Genomic DNA, 21,060 nt, shown 5'->3' on the forward strand with positions numbered 1-21,060 from the left:
GTAAGGTGTTACATTGTTTTTCTCTCCTAGAATGGCTATGCCGTGGTGAGGCCTCCTGGACACCATGCCAACCGCTCCTCTCCACTGTAAGTGCACACACACACACACACACACACACACACACACACACACACACACACACACACACACATACACACACAAACACATGCACGCACGCACGCACGCACGCATGCACGCGCACACGCACACGCACACGCACACGCACACGCACACACACACACACACACACACACACACACACACACACACACACACACACACACACGTACTGTACAAAGCAAGGTCTCTATTCATAATACTTTCAAGGTTTTATTTACAGATCAAACACACGTAAGAGAGAGAGAAATAGTGAGAGACAAAGAGATTCTGTGACTGTTTGTGTGCTACTGTACCTGCCTAATGCTTGAACCCATCTACTTCCTCTGCTGGAGTACTTTCAAGCTGTTAAGACATAGAACTAAGCACTCCAAAAAGTGTGTGTGTGTGTGTGTGTGTGTGTGTGTGTGTGTGTGTGTGTGTGTGTGTGTGTGTGTGTGTGTGTGTGTGTGTGTGTGTGTGTGTGTGTGTGTGTGTGTGTGTGTGTGTGTGTGTGTGTCTACGAAAGGAGGCATTCTCCAACTACATTAACCACATTCAGCTGTGACTGTGTGTGTGCTCAGCAGTACTTGTCACTGGTTATTTATGGGATGATAATGACTTCTCTTGATGAGGGAAGTTTGGACAGCAGATATGATATACCGTCCACACATACTCGCAGTTTTACGACCCGTGCTGACACTGCTGCTTTCTGCATTCCTCGATTGTTTTTCATACATCAACACATTTCATGTTTCTTCTATTCACGCACCTTCGACTGCAAACGTTGACGGAAGCGTAGCGCCAAGTCGTGAGGTCATTTCTGTGAAATCATCTTGCATGTCATGCTAGGCAATTCACACCGCCGCACTGTTTGGAATGTGCCGCGTGTTTAATATTTTTAGTTTACCTCAAAAATTTGAAGATTTAGATTTTCTCAGCACATTTTTCAATAATGAGATAAAAAAATAAATAATAATAATAATTGTATTCGCTTGTCAGTGCAGGAAGATACAAGAAAAGAATGTTCTGAAATCATACTATATTTTGTCAAATGTTTACACATTTTAGTTCACATTACACCCAATTTATGGCGGGAAATCCCCCCTTTTAAGCTCACCGCCCTTTAGAGTCGTATTGTCAATAGTTGTACCAAATATAATAGTATGTAACTAATATAAGCCCCCGCATAAAATACAGTATCTAAATGTATATCAGAGGTAAATTCTGAGGGAAGACTTTTGAAGTGCATACATTCACCACAGGAGTGAAATGATTAATGAAATAATTGATAAATCGATTGACAGAAAATGTATTGAATTATATGCTATTTACAACTTCACCAAAATGTGAATGCTTGTCTTTGTTCTGTTGTGTTTTTGACTGCTGGGTAAAACATATTAAACCATTTCAAGAAAGATATGATTCAAATAACTTTACCATCATTTTAACACTTAATAATGGCCCTATGGTTAAGTCTGTCCACAAATTGTATTATGGTTATCCATCTTCTGACCACTAGGGCAGAGCGCTTTACCTGTCAGAGTTCTAGTTACCTTATTTAAGTATTTGTTAAATAAGTAACTCAAATAGATTCATTGATTTTTGCAATTAATTCATTTATTTTAAGATTAATCGATTTTGCCGTGTTCGTCTTCTCCCTCCCTTTGACCTTCTGTGGGGGTTAGCAGGGATGGACCTTTTGTTAGGGTGGGGAACATTGGGAATTGACATAATTACTAAATTGGGGCAAAAAGATAAGGGGAAAAAAGACGTGAATGCACTAGGAACAATTGTACACTATATTTCTTTTAATTCTGTACCGATGTGATCCTAATAAAAAAAACTACATTAAGAAAATAGATTAATGGATTTTGTAAGCACTGTTTACGTAACTGCAGCCCTAGGTCACGGTGGTGAAGTTGTCCTGATGCACACATGTGTTTGTTTGTCCACAGGGGTTTCTGTTTCTTCAACTCTGTGGCCATCGCCGCCAAGCAACTCCAGCAGAAACTCAACGTCAACAAGATCCTCATCGTGGACTGGGTGAGCTGAGCAGAAGCCGTCACATCGCCACCACCGCTGGTCTCCATATGGATAGCAAAAATAAATACACGCACATGTACCGCACATAAATGCGCAAGATATCACATGTGCTTTTCGCAAGCATAGGCCCGAGGAGCAGCAGTCGAATAGCTACAGTACACAGTAGCGCTCGCTATTTGTCATTTAGAGACTGTTGTCACTGGTCTCCACGTGTGTGATGCACAACACCCACGCGTAAAAAGCACAGGCAAACAACACGCACGCGCCCACACACACACACATAATAATAAACATACACAACCTCAGTTACATGCACACCAGCTTGAGGATATTGATCAGCGGGCCAGGTGTTGAGCTCTGGTCCCCATGTGTTACATGAACCTTGATCTGTGTCTTAGATAGATACCTCACTGTCATGACACTATATTAACCCGTTAAGACCTGGAACGCATATGTGTCATTTGAGATGTCTTTGGCTATTCAAAAATAGCAGATCTACAAGCTCGTAGCGCGGCTTGTAGATCACACCCAGTGTGAAGTGAGTGGTGCCTTTGATGAGTTTATTATGCGCATGTGCTGCACTCCTGTTTGTGTGTTTAATTAGTGTAACTGGTTGCATCTTTGTGCTGCAATAAGCTGCAGCTTTTGAGACCAGACACAAACATGTTGCGGCCGTCCGCAAATATACGGACAGACACACACACACAGTCAAATGTAGGAGTGGTTGGCACCACTCAAAAAAAAGCATGGAATTTTTTTAACGCAATTTTTAAAGCAAACATTTTTACTCTGTTCTTTGCTTCTACAAATGTCTTTGCTTCTACAAATGTCTTCTAAATCCTAACAAAAGTCCTAAGAAAAAAACTTATGTTGCTATAATATCAGTGGTTCTCAAACTTTCTCTCAGACTTATCATGTCAAGGACCCCCAAAATTATATGTATTTGGTCGGGGACACCCATCTCAAAATATTTTGTTCCAGGGACCCCCAGAAGCAAAGATTTGAGTTACAAATGTTCACTTTAAAACATATCCAAAGATTTGCAAAAAAAATACACGATTTTTTAAAAGTAGCAGATCTACAAGCTCATAGTGCGGCACTCGGTGCCGCGCTACGAGCTTGTAGATATGCTATTTTTGAATAGCCAAAGAAATCTAAACATGGCACACAGATGCGTTCCCGGTCTTAATGGGTTAAACACTATCACTGTCTTCTTTGTCAAATCTTTTGAAGATACAATATGCAACATTCTTGCTGTCTTACTGGGATAAATAACATGGAAATATCTACATGAACTATTTCCACAAAGCCTGAGGTAGCCCGTTTTGGAAAAAGGAAAGAAAGAAAGAAACATTCCGTGACTGACTTCTCGCCTGTGTTTACATGCAACTCGGCGTCCAACTTCATCTCCTTCCTGGCGAGTCTCGCCATCTTTTAAGAGTGCATCCAGTGTTTATGATTGTGCTGTTAGCCTGTTTCTCTTCTTGTCGTTAAATTGTTTTTCAAAGAAGAAGAGCGTGCTTTTTTTTTTACCACAACAGAATCATCTGATGCCGCTGGACCCTTACCACAGGATTCCACCATGTCAATCTTTCAAAGCAGGCTACCTCAGGCATATCATTATGGTGCACTTGCATAGAGGAAATAATTTCAAACATTATTTTGAACATTTCCTACAGATATTTCCAGCTTATTTTATGTTATTATAATTTATGTAATTCAATGTTGCTACTGTTATTATGAATGTTTTTATTTGAAGACAGGGAAGCACCATACAAAGCACCATAGAAGACAGGGAAGCACCATAGAAGACAGGGAAGCACCATAGGAAGCACCATAGAAGACAGGGAAGCACCATAGATGACAGGGAAGCACCATAGGAAGCACCATAGAAGACAGGGAAGCACCATAGGAAGCACCATAGAAGACAGGGAAGCACCATAGGAAGCTCCAGCATCGTAGTATACAGGGAAGCACCAGAGGAAGCACCATAGAAGACAGGGAAGCACCATAGGAAGCACCATAGAAGACAGGGAAGCACCATAGGAAGCACCATAGATGACAGGGAAACACCATAGGAAGCACCATAGAAGACAGGGAAGCACCATAGGAAGCACCATAGATGACAGGGAAGCACCATAGGTGACAACACAAGCATCCTCTAGTCTAAGTGATAGAAGTCACATAATCCCTTTAGGGAGTTAGGATTTTACCCTCTTGTTACTCTTGTTAATTTGACTTCCAATTCCAATCAATGTCCAGGACGTTCACCATGGTAACGGCACCCAGGAAGCCTTCTACAATGATCCCAGAGTGCTGTACATATCTCTGCATCGCTATGACGACGGCAACTTCTTCCCAGGTAGCGGAGGTCCTGCTGAGGTAAGTGTCAACAGGCATTCATAATAGAGCTTGCATGCAACTCATAATGTAACTAGAAAAGTGTTCTCCCTGGAGAACAGGTCTCTGCCAGGCCGGGTTGCCTAGCCAAGGCCTGCAAACTTTGGAAGGCAGTCATAGCCACTTGGAATGGGATCTGAAAAATCAGATCAGAGATGACCCCAGAGATAATGTGTACGGTCTGTGTGAGTTTTGGACAAAATCTGTAGGAGTAGTACAGTAGCAACAATGCAAAATGGTGGAAAATGTAATCTGGCACAAGTGGCCGGGGCCTGTATGGTGTGTGAGAATCTATTTGTAATGTACGAGCTACGGTTCAAGAGTTATTGGCCAAAACGTTAAGTGGGCTTTGGACAAATAGTAGACTTTTTTGTTTGTTGCTAAAATCAGTCTCATGGTGGCGCTATAACAGGACAATTTGAAGAAATTGGTGTGGAGGTTCTTCCTTGGCCTTCTGGTAGTGTGCAGTCAAAGTTTCTCACCAAACCGTCCTGCAGTGCTTGTGGAATTTTGTGCAAAATGGGCCCCTCCCGCAAACTTTGAAAGCGATTCTTAGCCAATCAAGATGGATATCTCACAGCTATAGAAGCATGGGAGATGTTAAGGATATTGTAATACTTAAGGTCCTTACACACCGGCGAATATGCGAATATACGCAAAATTCGGACTCGTTCCGAATAATTAAAAGACGCTTTTTCGCTTCGCGAAACTGATGTGGACGCTTGCATTGACTTTATAAGGTTTTTAAAAAAAACGTATTTATTCGCATGAAGAATTCGCCCCAGTGTGTAAGGACCTTTAGCCTTTAGTTTTTAGATGTAGAGTGAAAAAGTTCCTAAAGCCAGATAGTGAAATGCAACATTTGAAGTGGAACGTGTGGGTGTGTTTGTGTGTGTGTGTGTTTGTGTGTGCGTGTGCACATTCTGCATGGTGTAAAAACATTGGTTAATGAAAACATGTTCCTAACTGTTTATAATTTAACACTTAGCTTGATAATATTTAGATGTAGACTAGAGTGAAAAAGTTCCAAAAGCTGGATTTTAACCAACGACCTTGAGCTTATGTAACAGTGATTCATCTCCTGCACCATAGAGGCATCAACTATATTTGTGACAATTAAATACAACACATGTTCCGAGCTTGTAGATCTGCTATTTTTATAAATTAATCCTAATTTAATTTTGAAGTGGAACGCAACATGAACGGAAGGCATTTGTCGTAGCGCTTAAGATGTTGAAGGTGCTGTGTATAAGGTTTTTACTTCTAGTTTATCAATGTAAAAGCTGTAATAATGTGACCTGTGCCAGTCCTTGGATTGTTCATCACACAGGCCGGCCTCTGACCATGTATGAGGCATTGTACTGCAACTTAGGTGCAATTAATTAATTCAGACTTGTTCGTCCAAATTGTAGAGTGGTTTCAAAGCAGGAAACCCTTTTATCCGATAAAACCAATACCGCATGAACCACTTAAGTCATACTTCGTTCAGTTTAGTGTAGTTCAGTTTGTTTCAAAATACTGCATTGAACTCCGGCGCCTTTGTATTTTGTAACTTTGCTGCAGGATGTGCACAAGATGACTGCATGTTGACATTCTCACAGGAAATTCTGCCGGCATATAAATTCTGCCTTGTGGTCTTGCCAAAAAAACAAGTGTGATGCACATTCCCAGTCAGATAAATTGACCCCAACCCACGGTGGCATTAACCACCCACTCCATCCCCAGCATCCCCACCTCCCGGCACCCAATCTCTCCCACAATAATGAGGTTAAAATGGCCGATGTTTTCCCATAAAATCTCCCGATGGGCGACGGTACATAAAACGCTGCGATGGCTTGGATGTGGCTTCGCCTTAAGTGGCCCCTCGACCTCCGTTGAGCTGTGTGGTAAGCCTCTGGAGTCTCGCTGTCCCCCGTGTAGGTATGTAACGCACCATGGGGTCGATGTGTGATGTCATAGCCATAACAGAGAGCGCCCAGTGCCACACAGGAACCATTGGAGGCCTAATCCGCTCCAGCAACTCGTGAAACATGAAAGAACGAACGGACAGAGAGGGGCGCAAGAGACGTGGAAGTGAAACAGAGGATTTGTGTGAATGTGTTTCTTCTGTGTGTGCGTGTGTGTGCGCGTGCATGCGCGTTTCCACGTGCACATGTGTGTGCATATGGGTACATTACCAGTTGGCAGAGGATGGACGGCCTCATGTGGTTTTGGTTTACCCTGTGAACATCCTGTCCACTGAGAGAAGAGTGGAGTCAGACGCTCTACGATGCACATCAGCATTCTCGCACTTTCAAACACCCTCTCACACCCACCCCCCCAACCCCCCCCCCCCCTCCACACACACACACACACACACGCACACACACACACACGCACACGCACACACACACACACACATTTGCACACTAAGGAAATTATGACGCCCGGTTGCCAAGCCCGTGTCAGTCAGCCTCCTCACTCTCCTCTCGACCTGCCACATTGACTGATGGTGAAGGGTTTAGAGAATGGCTAAATAGCTGCTAGCAAAACTACAAAGAGAGAGGCAGGAATCCGTAGGCCCACTTCTTTCCAAAAACCTGGGCCTCAAGTCGTCCTCCATTCCAAGTATGCAAGGTCAAACAGAGGAGAAGTCCTTTGCGATTCATCCTGGCATTTTGTGAAATCGCTTAAATCTGAATATTAGCAAGTGCCAAATGAAGATTAGTCCCAATATAGTCATAAAGCTTGGGAATCGTCTCTGGGTGGTGCATGCGCTGTTATGGCTCTGAGTGATTTATAAGCCCATTTGACAAATCAGAAATCAAACTGGAGGGATGGGGGTGTCGAATTAATAGCCATGCGTCTTTCATTTAGGAATTGTAATCACTCCCTTGTGTTGCCGAAAAGCAACACAGTCCCTCAATTGCTGTAACTTTTGCAACACTGGTGCTGATTTTGTGAACATTTGACACAAATCTTTCATTACTGTGATGTTGCCCAACTTTCAACAGGGCTTAGTGTGATATTGCCTAAGGCCGAGATGTAGAGAGACATGAACATACATTACAGTATTAAAAAACATGCACATTTAATAAACCAATGAGAAAAATACCAATGAAATATTTCTCTCCCTCTCTCTCTCTCTCTCTCTCTCTCTCTCTGTCTTTCTCTAGGTGGGAGCTGGTGCAGGTGACGGCTTCAATGTCAATATAGCTTGGACAGGTGGCTTGGATCCTCCCATGGGCGATGCAGAGTACCTCGCGGCTTTCAGGTACAAAGTGAACATGTGCTATTTAGAACATTATTATTATTATATTGTATGTATGTCCGCCTGTCCGCTATGACTCAGTGTTATCTCTCTATATATTTCCAACACAATATCTGAAATATCAAGGTCAGGAAAGACCATTATTGTTACTATTCATCGTGGAAGGAGACTGATAGTGTTTGAATGTTTGTCTCAATCGATTTCCCTTCCCTAGATGAAGTTTCCTACTGTAGATGACACAAGATAATGATAATGACAAGTTGATCTCATTTTCCTATTTGACATTCAAATGAATAAACACACTACCAGACAGCCCAAATGAAGTCAGTGATGTGCTAAGTTGCTCAACTACGCACACCCAGCCCCCTAGGTCACTCAGTCTGTCTATCTACTTCATCCACTGGACACACACAGCACAACCTTTAAATGACATTGTTGATGTTTCATAATGCGCTGTGCTCTTGTTTCTCCTCTTATCTGTGGAGCTATAAATGTATACACTAGCATTAGCATTGGTTCTCAAAGTGGGGTCCGGGGACCCCTGGGGGTCCTTGGGGGGGGGGGTACCAGGGGGTCCCCAGTGAAATTAGTTAACTCATTCATTGCCAATTAATTAAAAAAAATAATTGCGTACTGTGCGATTTTTCGATCGATTTTCTTACCTTTTTTCAAGTAGTCACAGAATATTTATCTCCAGTATGATCGATCCCCTTATGGTTGCTAATCACTGAGGGTTGCACTGTGTGGTTTCACAAATGTCAACGAGGTCATCGCGACCTCGTTGACATTTGTTGTCTGCCTTTGAAAATAGCATGTCTGGACCAAAAATACATAGTAAAAAAAAGAGTACACAGGAGCCGAGATACAGCCTTTTTAAGTAATAAGTTAACCAAGAAGTGAATGGAGCAGCAAATCTTCAGATCACGATATCTTGGGTTCTGAATGTTTTTCCCCCCTGTTTTTTTATTGTATTATACGTCAATGGCGCTCTGGGCAGTTAAAAAATCGGACGTATTATACGTCAATGGCACTGGATGAGTTTTAATATAGCGTCACAATAATTTTAACCACTTTAACCATATTTTATACTTTATACTATTTTATACTTTATACTATGAGCTTGTAGATCTGCTATTTCTGAAAAATCCCTGGCAAAAAAATATTTTTGAGGTGGGGGGTCCGCAGCCGAATACAATTTTGGGGGTCTTTGACATGAACAAATTTGAGAACCACTGGTATCATAGTTGTGGCATACTGTATGTACTGTAGTACATACAGTACGCCACAACTATGATATCCATAACTTAACGATCAGGCATCGGCAATTATTTTCTACAAGTGTGGATTAATGTGCACCTTTGCACTCGCAACGCACTTTCCCCTGTTTCATTCAATCCACTTCCATGAATGAATATGGTGAAGGTCTGCTGTGGGGTGTAATGGACTCTGAGTGTTTCTGTCAGCAGCGCTGGCTCACCACCAGATGATTAAACAGTATGTGAGGTCTGAATGGTGCATACAGTACACACGCTGGGTGGGCCTCTCTCGTCAAAGCGGGCTATTCCGAACGCGAAACAAATCTTAAGACTCCAATAGGCGGGTTCCAGTAACACTACATGCGGTGCTTAGCGGTGCTTTGAATGGTCGAACCTGTCCTGTGCCGTGAAGCATTTGTTAAGCCTGAGTTATACGGCATGAGGGAGTCACGCACCAAAAATAGACGCGCTGCGCAACGCGTGTGTGAGCTGTAGATCGGCTATTTCTGGTACGCGGCGGGCATGGGCGCACAACCAGGTATAATTCGGGCATTACTGGCATGGCTCATCAGGTTTGGGCAACGTTGAACGTTTCTAAGTCTAAAACTTCCTCATTTTTTACCACAGTATAGTACTGCACTGTGCAAATACCCCATGAAAAATATGCCCACTACAGTAACAAAGGCTGTTTGGATTGGCAGACGTTTTAGCATGGCATTCAATTAAAATTCTTCAGAGAAATTACATCGTGCAGTATTTACCCCGACACAGAAAGCGTTCCTGTAGAAAGAGAGCACAGGGTTTGAATCCAGGGTTTTGATTTGGGATTGTACAGTGCGGCCAATCTGTTGATACCTCAATGCCAATAGATCGCATACGATTCTGCACAGACGAGATTTAATGCATCATAAAATCATGTTTATGCAATGAGCACCACAACTAATCTGGAGCCAATGTTATATTTCATTTCACATACTACATGACTTAAAAGAGAGGGGTTTCCAGACTCTCTCTCTCTCTCTCTTTGGAATGGAACAGAAAGTTAGACCAGAGTGTGACTGCTGATGATGTATGTCTGTGTTTTTGGGTGTGTATTAGTGAAAGGGGAAATATTGTGGTTGAGAGTGGTGGGATTGTCGCACAGTCAAAAGAGGATCTCAACCCATTGAGTTGAGATTATGTGTCACAAAATGGTGACATACTTGTGTGTGTGTGTGTGTGTGTGTGTGTGTGTGTGTGTGTGTGTGTGTGTGTGTGTGTGTGTGTGTGTGTGTGTGTGTGTGTGTGTGTGTGTGTGTGTGTGTAAAGTGTAAAGTAATGTGAAATAGAATAGATTAGAATAGAAGTAGGATACTAAGGGTAGAGTGGCAGAGTCACTTGTAACAATCACTCTGACTGTCTGTCTGTCTGTCTGTCTGTCTGTCTGTCTGTCTGTCTGTCTGTCTGTCTGTCTGTCTGTCTGTCTGTCTGTCTGTCTGTCTGTCTGTCTGTCTGTCTGTCTGTCTGTCTGTACATGTCGTACGTGTGCATGCGCACATACATGTGCTGCATTGAAAGAGCAAAGTGGATTTACCAAAGGGGTCAGAATTAGATATGATTGAGTCCATAATCACCAGTAGCTCAACTCACACACACACACACACACACACACACGCACACACACACACACACACACACACACACACACACACACACACACACACACACACACACACACACACACACACACACACACACACACACACACACACACACACACACACACACACACACACACACACACACACACACACACACACATACACACGTGTCATGTGACATCCGCTGGTGCAAGAGAGGTGCAAATGGGAGTGCGTGCTGTACCGTAGGTGCATGTGTGTGTATTTCGGCCCACGGATATGTATGCATATAGTATGTGTGTTTGTGCACTTCTGAGAGTGTGCAAAAGCTGATAGGCCAGGCTGTGTGTGGAGGGAGAGGAGAGGAGAGGAGGAGAGGAGAGGAGAGAGGTGGGGGGGGTGCATTGTTAGGGAATCCAAAGGCGGTGTAATTAAGCCCAATGGATCCCAGATGGCTGGCTGTCAGTGACGTGAGAAGAGGGACGAGCTCCTAATGGGAACCAGGCGGCTCACAAACGCCTTTGAACTGCCGCCCTGAGAGAGAGAGAGGGCGGGGGTGGGGGGAATCAAACGCGGCATGGGCCGTGCACGCTTGCTAAATCACTGACAGCAGGAGAGGAGAGGAAGAGCAGAGGAGGAGGAGAGCAGAGAGAGAGAGAGAAGTGGTCCCAACAGAGTACAGGGGAGTATGCAGGCAGGGCGTCACAGTCAAGGCTGCAACTTGAACTTGATTTGTATTTATCTGTGTCACTCACCTTTATGTAACACAGGAGATTGTCTGTTGTCTGTCTCCTGCTTAAATTACTTTTTTTCTGCCTTTATACTGTATATAGTACAAGAGTTGCAGATTATAGATTTACATCCAAACTGTCCTTTTTTTAAATATACTGTATACGTATTACTTACTGAGTATATAGATTTTTTGTTTTCACATACATGTCAAATGTGTGTGAAAACAAAAATAAATCTTCTAATTTTAAATTATGGAAAAAATATATATAATTACAAATGCAATAGTTAGGGAATTTAATCATCTTCTATATCAAAGTACCTTCAGACCTGATTAGATGTGACCAGGGCAGGCCTCGTGTTATTAGAGGCCCATGAGCTGGTTCTGACTCCTGAGACCATTTAAGTTGAGGCTGCACAACATCTTATGCCTCATTTATACTCCCTCATACCATGGTGTCCCGCGTCCAAAAAATGCATATCTACAAGCTCATAATGCTCCCCCTCTTCTTTCTATGGAAACTAACGTTGCGATGGGAACGATGTACAAAAACGAATTTCACCCACTTTTTTACCTTGTAAACCTGTGATGTGACAATAAAACTGATTCTGATTCTGATTCTGATTCTGATGCGTTGTGAGCTTGTAGATCTGCAAATTTTGAGCACGGGACACCACCATACTACTAAGTATAATTATTTTTTAAATACATTTTTTATTAAGCCTGGGCTTAATAAAAATCATGCTTTAGATCCAGATTTAATTAGATACACTGTTGGTGGTGTGCTCTGTGCCAAAGCGCCCACAGTATTGTAGTCCACCTCACCATGTAACCATGAGGACTGACTAAGAACCATGTCTGGGGGTGTTCTGCCTTGCCTTACAAGGTACAGTAATTTATCTAAACTAGAGACCCCTGAACAGGCTTCTGATCTATGACTGATTGGGATTTATCATAACCCACACACACACACACACACACACACACACACACACACACACACACACACACACACACACACACACACACACACACACACACACACACACACACACACACACACACACACACACATGGATACGATTGAACCACAGCAGTGCAACCGAATGTTTCATAAATGTGGCGGTAGTTGTTAGTTTGTTTACATTCTCAAGGGTATTCACTGGCATAAACATGTATAGAGAATTATTGACATTATTGAGACACGCTGTTTATTTATCTATGGTATGCGGTTTCTCTCTCTCTCTCTCCTGGTTCTTCTGCACAGGACGGTGGTGATGCCGATCGCCCAGGAGTTCTGTCCCGACGTTGTGCTGGTGTCGGCCGGCTTCGACGCCGTAGAGGGGCATCCGGCCCCCCTGGGAGGATACAGGGTCTCGGCCAAGTGTAAGTGTTCCTAATTCAACGCACACAGACACACGGTCACATCAACATAAATGTGTTTGTTTTTCACACGCAGACGCAATGTGAAAATGAAGATGCATTTGTCTTTTTGATGACACTACTGTACATTACCGTCCGACGGTTCAGTTCAATGGCTTGTTTGTTATCTGACTCTCCTTGTGTGTGTGTGTGTGTGTGTGTGTGTGTGTCCATGACAGGCTTTGGCTTCCTGACCCGTCAGCTGATGTTACTGGCAGGTGGTAAGGTGGTTCTGGCTCTGGAGGGAGGTCACGACCTCACTGCCATCTGTGATGCCTCAGAAGCATGTGTCAGCTCCCTGCTCGGCATGGAGGTATGAGGGGTGTTTGTATGCGTGCGTGTGTGTGTGTGCATGCCTGTCTGTGCATGTGATTGCATGCAAGATGAGCGTTATTGTAGGTGTGTGTGTGTGTGCAGGGGGAGCAAGTGATGGAGCAACATTTATACATATACAGAGTTACATAAGTATGTGTTGTTGCATGCGTGTGTGTGCACATGTGTGGGCTAGTATTCAATCCAGGAACGCATCTCTGTCAGTTTAGATGTCTTTGGCTATTCAAAAATAGCAGATCTACAAGCTCATAGCGTGGCACAGAGTGCCGCACTATGAGCTTGTAAAATTTGTGCTAATCTTTGAATGGATATTTTTTAAAGCGAACATTTGTCAAATATTTTGTTCCAGGGACCTTCAGAAGCAAAGATTTGAGTTACAAATACGCTTTAAGAATATATATATTCAAAGATATGCACACATTTTCACGATTTAAAATAAATAGCAGATCTACAAGCTCTATCTGCTATTTTTTAATTGCCCAAAATATACTGTAAAATAAGGGTTATAGCTCAAATCTAAAATGTCACAGATGCGTTCTCAGATTTTACACAAGGTACACAAGGAAGAGTTTACAGATTACAGATTTACATCCAAACTACACACACACCTGTCTCCATGTGTGTGCTATATCCTGCTCTTCTAGTATGTACTGTAATACTCCTCCACCCTTGTCTCTCTGCAGGTGGAAGCCCTGTCCCAGTCAGTCCTAGACCAGAGGCCCTGCGCCAACGCTGTGCACTCCCTTCAGAGAGTCATTCAGGTGCAAGGTGAGAACAGACAGCAAACCGTACGGACTGCATTATACACGCAAGGGTGCATAAATCAATCTATAGCGGGTTCAGAGGTGCACGGCACATCCAAACATTTCGACGGGTGCCGGATCAAAGAGGATAAACTGTGAACAAAAAGAGAAGGTCCGCACACCGTCTTGATGCTCCCAAAATTATTTAATAATAGAGCGGTTATTGACCGCTCTATTATTACATTATTATTATTATCCTTTTGTTCACAGTATAATACAGTCTGACATGCGCCGTGCAATAAACACCAAGAAATTCCACACATTGTACGCGACCAGTAAATATCCTGTATGTATTTATGTTATTGTCATGTCACCGCAAGTTTTTGCTCATGAGAGTTTTGAGGTTTTGTTAAACCCATCTTTTTTTAACCATTATATTCACGTCCTCTTTTTTCCTCGATCTTCTTCTCAATCTTGTTTTCATCATCTCCAGTCTTTTCTACAGTAATATCTCTACTTTATTGCATTGTTTCCCCCCTTGAACATCTCACTCAACGTCTCTTCAAATTCCTAAAGGTCTTCTCAGCCCCTTGATCTCACATGCTTACAATAGCATTCCTCACAGTGTTGTTGGTAATGCATTACGTGGTATTACTTTCATGAGTAACAAAGTAATATGTTATTTAAAAATAATAATAATACTACAGTTCCTATGTCACATAATGCCTTACTTTCGAATGGCCTTTTTCGAATTGATGCATGCTAATTACAATGCACTTTTGTCTACCATTTGTTATTTACACCTTTAGTTGATTTATAGCATTTTAATAACATTGTGTCATTCTTCTCTATTCCTTTTAATCTAATGTCTAGTCCTTTTGCACTTCCTCTGAGGACGTTTTGTGAACATAACACAAATACATTACTTGGCATAGAATAGTAAATTATTGTAACGTAACTTGTGTTCATTTGAAAGTAACGAGTAATGTAAATGTATTATTATTACTATGCTTCCCATCACTCATCTCATATATTACTACACAGTAAAATCCTCAGTGTTAATGTAACTCTGAAAGTGTATAAATTGAACAAAATGGAGGTCCATTTGGTTCCGTTTGTAAACTCTCAAAGTCAAATTACTTGTCCTTACACTGCTACTGTTGACCCACCAACCCCCGGGCACCTCCATATTATTCTTGTGTCCCATCCCTTCATTTACTGCCCTCTTGTCCTACATAATATTACAGCTGATTTGGGCCATAGGTTTTCAAAGTGGAGGCCACGGCCCCCAGGCAGACTTCTCTTTTGATCCATTAAGACCCGGAACGCATCTGTGTCATTTTAAGATTTCTTTGGGCATTAGAACAATTGCAGATCTACAAGCTCATAGCATGGCACCGAGTGTCGCGGTATGAGCTTGTAGATCTGCTATTTTAGAAAGATTGTGGAAAATGTGTGCAAATCTTTGGATTTATATTTTTTTAAGTGAACATTTTAACTCAAATCTTTTGCTTCTGGGGATTCTACAAGTGTCTTCTAAATCCTAACAGTTTAAAAAAAACGTATGTTGCTCTAATATCAGTGGTTCTCAAACCTTTTTCATGTCAATATAATTTTCAATGTTGTGGACCCCCCCCCCCCCCCCCCCCCCAGCACTCAGCGCCGCGCTATGAGCTTGTAGATCTGCAATATTTTGAATAGCCAAAGAAATCTAAAATGACACAGATGCTTTCCCGGTCTTACTGGGTTAAATGAGTGAAAATAGCACATCATTTTGCAATAGGGCGTCCGCAGCCAGATTCTATGGCTATTCCTAAACAGCCATAGCCTCTGGTCATTGGCATGTAAAAGTTTTGGAACCACTGATTTAGGCATCCCATTGAAAAATGAAATGTTGGAGGTCGGAGTGAAAGCGGCATGTCGCAAGCGTGGTTTAGAGCGTCACAGGAGTGTGAGAGTGTCAGTCCTCCAATCCAGTCTGGAACGTCCCCATCATTTTCAAACACGTGTGATATTTTTGGTCATTGCTCTTCTTGTGTAGTACAGAATCTTGTAATGTGCGCTGCAAAGCGGGAATCGTTGTCGGTAAATGTGAGATGTCCTGTGAAATTAAGACTTGGAACTTCTTATAGTAGAGCATACATACACATATGTACATATTATGCATGCGTGTACATATACACACACACACACACACACACACACACACACACACACACACACACACACACACACACACACACACACACACACACACACACACACACACACACACACACACACACACACACACACACACACACACACACACACACACCACTGCCCTGTCTCCAATTATCTTCAAACACGTCTCTGGCACACGACCTTCGCAACATCCCCTCCTGATTGCACACAAATGTTATCCCAACCCAATTAGATTAATTAAAAATATTTGCAAAACCACAAGAATGTTAAGCCCATAATTTAGGCCTGGGATGAAATATATGCAGGATGCATTCTGAGAAGAACACACACAGAAGGCGCACATGCACCGAGAGAGACTCTCACACACACACACACACACACACACACACACACACACACACACACACACACACACACACACACACACACACACACACACACACACACACACACACACACACACACACACACACACACACACACACACACACACACACACACTCAGGAGTTAAGTGACTGATTTTCCTCCTGCCACATGTCAGAGGACACACATAACTGCATGACTTTGGGGCAAATAATAGATTATTAAGTTTGAGCCTTTGCTGCTGAATATATCAACATGGCGGCTTAGACGGCGGGTTTTAATATTATACATTGTGACGGTTCTGATGCATAGAACTTGTGTTCAATGACCACAGACATGGCAAAGTATCTGCCACAACTATTACCAGACCTTTGCTCCAATTCAGATCATATAACTACAACACTAGCCAAGTCATGTTTTTCTATAATGTACATGGACATGGCAATAATGGCACTCCATATCGTTGTTGTCGGGCAGAAACCTCTTCTAACATCACCTTCTTCTTCTAACTTTTTGTGTTTTTTTGTAAATAAATGCCCCTACTTGATCACACTACAGCATCACACAAAAGGATCAAAAGTAGCAGATCCACAAGCTCGAAACAGGAGATCTTGTAGATCTGCTGCTTTTGCTATTTTTGGCTGTAGGGCACCATCGTAGGAATAAGTATAAATGATATCATTTAAGTTTTCTTTTGAAAGATCTTGAAAATGTGTGCAAATCTTTGAATATATATTTTTAAAGTGAACATTTGTAACTCAAATCTTTGCTTCTGGGGGGTCCCTGGAACAAAACATTTTGAGATGGGGGGTCCGCCGCGGCCAAATACATATCTAAAAATGTTTTCTAAATCCTAACAGTATGTTGCTATATCAGTGGTGCTCCAACTTTTCCATGTCAAGGACCCCCAAAATGATATGTATTTGGCCGATCTCAAAATATGCTGTTCCAGGGACCCCGCCAGAAGCACAGATCGGAGTTTTAAAAAATCGCTTTTAAACATATATTCAAAGATTTGCACAAATTTTCCCACGATTTTTCAAAACATAGCAGATACAAGCTCATATAGCCGCGCTACGAGCTTGTAGATCTGCTATTTTTTGAATCGCCAAAGAAATCTTAAAATGCCACGGATGCGTTTCCCGGTCTTAACCCATTAAGACCTGGAACGCATCTGTGTCACTTTAGTTTTCTTTGGCTATTCAAAAATAGCAGATATACAAGCTCATAGCGCGGCACCGAGTGCCGCGCTATGAGCTTGTAGATCTGCTATTTTTGAAAAATCGTGAAAAAATAATGTTTAGATTTTTTTCCAAAAAACGGTTAGGATTTAGATTTTTTTAAAGAATCGCCTCAGGTCTTGGATTAAGGATGAGAGCATTGGAAACGGTGATGATGGAAACCGATAATAATATGACTCTCACACTCTCTTCTCTATGCAGGTAAGTACTGGCAGAGCGTCCAGCCGCTGGCCTCCACGGTGGATCTGTCCTGCCTGCAGGCTCAGAGGCTGAGGCTGAGGCGGGAGTCAGACAGCGAGGCCATCACCGCTCTGGCTGCTCTCTCCATGGGGGTCCACACCCCGGACATGGGGGTCCACGCCCCGGACAGGTAACTAACCAACCACCTCCAATGTGCGGCTGCATGTGAAACAAATTACAATATTGCGTGTGTGTGAGAGAGTGTGTGTGTGTGTGTGTGTGTGTGTGTGTGTGTGTGTGTGTGTGTGTGTGTGTGCGCGTGTGCGTGCGTGCGCGTGTGTGTGTGTGTGTATGTTATTCCTACTGTATAAACAAGCTGAAATTGTTCTTTGTCTTTTTTTCTTTTCTTTTTTCCTTTTTCTTTTGAAAGAAAACATCCGAATGAACTCATGGAAAAAGATGGTGAATCCCTGTAGAGAGAACATTGTTCCTGATACAGTAAATGTCTTCAACCAATTTGCTGCGCAGAGGCACATGCGCACACGCCCACACCCGCACCCGCACACACACACACACACACACACACACACACACACACACACACACACACACACACACACACACACACACACACACACACACACACACACACACACACACACACACCATGCAATTGGATCATCACTGGGACCAGCTCCTTTTGGCCAGTTCATTCATAGCCTCACACAAACATTGCCACCTCCAACTGCATTACTACTGGACACACACTAACCCTTCCAACCAAACAACCCACTGACAAGAAAACACTGAGGAGACCAAGGACTCATATTCCCATGATGCATCTCTGTGATTTTCCCTGCACGGGACATTGTTTAGGGAAACTGGGAAAGGAGAGAAAGAAGTAACGTAACCCCCGAAAAACAGACTTGAAGGATTTAAAATTCATGGCCGCCACTCAATTTGTACCCATTGGGAGTTAGCAACTTGACGTAGCATGGAGAGACTTGATGAAGCACAGCTCCGCAGCTCTGCGCAGAGCCACCTCAGAGATGTCTCCCAGAAGAGCTGTTTGAGACCACTTGCACTGCTGTAACCTTGTTAAGGTCAAAGCTCACCGCGGCTCACTGGAGCCGACCTCTCGGAAAAGAGGAAGTATAGTCGTCCCAGGACACGTCCGTGAAGAAGAACAGATAAATGTCCTCCACCACTTAAGACACATATGACGTCCCACTCTGATGATGTCATATGTCGGCATGTGACAAGACGCCAATGAAGGAAAAAAATGATCAGAGACTGAGTTTTCTTTCTTTGTTTTGCACTGTACGGTCTGAAATGTGAACCTGAAGAAGCTCCATTCATACGATAGAGAAGACCACCTTGGCACCTTCCACCCGGAGCTTCCTCAGGGGTTGACAACAAAACATCTCGTTTTCGCTCGTGTTTTTTTTGGAGCTCATTTGAATATGCATAATATTGTAAACGTTTTACTTTGTTGTTTATTGTACATGTCATCACGTGAGTTTATTTTTTTCTTTGAACACTCATGCAGGAGTGTAGCTACAGAGAAGTGACACAACACAGTATGTTTCATATTGTTTTATATGTTGAGAATAATTTCTTTCTTTCTTTGCCTCCTGAGGGAGTTCAGCAGCACAACGTTCGACTGCCATGGTCGTTATTATCGCTCCCTTTTGGACAAATCAGTCTTAACTGAGTTCATCTTAATAGCGTTCCTTTAAAAAGGGAAAGCGTTTGTAATCATGTTTCATGCCTCAACCATTTGAGGATCAGAAGCTGGGGGGTAAAAAATGAATAGGAAAAACAAATCTAACAAATCACCTTCAGTTCCTGAATGGGATCTTTCAACCAAGGCAGTGAGCAGATCAAATACCCATGATGCCTTGCATACACACAGAGATGATTGTATACATGAAGATGCAGATGAACCACATTAACGCCGGCGTCCCTATTTTAGGCATGTCATTATGGATGGAAATCTTCAGAATATTTTACAATTTTTCTAGATAAAAAATAAATACAAATCTATATTTTTTTCTAAATTGCAGCTCTACAAGCTCACAATGTGGCACATTGCGATGCTTTGTGAGCTTGTAGATGAGCTATTTTTTAGTAGCCAAAGTATAAAACAGGGCTTAAGTGGTTAGGCACCATGATGCCTTCCGTACTCACAGTGTGTAACAGCACCACGCATACATGATTGTATAAATGAGGGTGCAGATTAAGCATCCACATCAACTTGGACATGAGGAACTACTCTCAATGAGGACGTTTCCCTGACTTGGGATCAGAACTGTGACTCTTGAGTAAGAACAGCTTTATCGTTGGTCTTTTGACGATCACAGAGACAAACAAGTGCACTTAACAGATACCCTCAGGTAAGAGAGGGTTGTATTTTAGACAAATGACCTGTGTCTTAAATTCTTATTTTGATAATGTTAGGTTAGTTGGACCAGTGTTTCCACCTGTGGATTAGCATTCCTGCTGTATTTTATAAAAGAAAATATATATATATATACTTTCCCCCCTATTGTAACAAGTGAGCCGTCATTTCTTTGCGTAATTAAACTTGTGCCTTACTATTTACAGTCAACATCAGGGATGTTTTTTTTTCTCTCCCTGGACCAAACAGTGACATTTTAACATGGAGTAATAACATTGAGGTAGTTGCATATGCGTACAGTGCAATTGGACACAGGTTGAGAGCAACCAAAGCTTATGAGAACAATATGCTAGCCATGGACTGGCATGGCTTAAATAACTTCAAAGACTTTCAAAAGATTGTGATTGTTTTTTCAATGCTAAACAGTTGAATATCACCAAAGGCACAGAAGGATGTACATGTATAAACAACTTCACTTTTCACTAACATTCTCTAAATATAAATTGATCCCTGTTCAAAAATGTAGTCTTTGAAGTGCTGTAGGCATGTTTTACACACAACTGACGGTGCTACGAAAACTTTTAAAATCATTTTGGTATTTCTTAAATCCTGTGCATTGTGGTGCTTTGAAGACAGACAAAAAAAAAAAAAAAACGTACAAAATCTATGTCAATGCAGTGGCAGCATATTGCCATTGACCATAGTGAGTTATTGTATTTCCATACCTTTTGTGACTGTCTGTTTGTGTTGTTTAGTCGAACATTCATTTCTTATTAAGGAGTTTTAAGGAGGAAC

The 21,060-nt window shown here is 42.3% G+C and overlaps 1 protein-coding gene across 5 annotated transcripts in view; it reads left to right on the plus strand.

The window, feature by feature from the left end:
- LOC308082520 (histone deacetylase 7-like) overlaps window positions 1-21,060 on the plus strand; it is a 68,110-nt gene that overhangs the window by 46,708 nt on the left and 342 nt on the right. For 4 of the 5 annotated variants that reach the window (XM_080424319.1, XM_080424320.1, XM_080424323.1 and 1 more), the window contains exons 17-25: window positions 31-86; window positions 2,055-2,142; window positions 4,405-4,524; window positions 7,698-7,795; window positions 12,665-12,783; window positions 12,999-13,132; window positions 13,836-13,920; window positions 17,886-18,054; window positions 18,295-21,060. The exon at window positions 18,295-21,060 is cut by the window's right edge and continues 342 nt beyond it. In XM_080424319.1, coding sequence (XP_080280445.1) covers window positions 31-86; window positions 2,055-2,142; window positions 4,405-4,524; window positions 7,698-7,795; window positions 12,665-12,783; window positions 12,999-13,132; window positions 13,836-13,920; window positions 17,886-18,054; window positions 18,295-18,340 — 915 coding nt within the window. In that variant the 3' untranslated portion in view covers window positions 18,341-21,060. Of the gene's footprint in view, window positions 1-30; window positions 87-2,054; window positions 2,143-4,404; window positions 4,525-7,697; window positions 7,796-12,664; window positions 12,784-12,998; window positions 13,133-13,835; window positions 13,921-17,885; window positions 18,055-18,292 lie in introns of all 5 variants that reach the window. The other variant, XM_080424322.1, reaches the window with a different exon arrangement.

This window comes from Gymnoscopelus braueri, assembly GCF_963280865.1.
Source record: "Gymnoscopelus braueri genome assembly, chromosome: 3".
NCBI lineage: Eukaryota > Metazoa > Chordata > Actinopteri > Myctophiformes > Myctophidae > Gymnoscopelus > Gymnoscopelus braueri.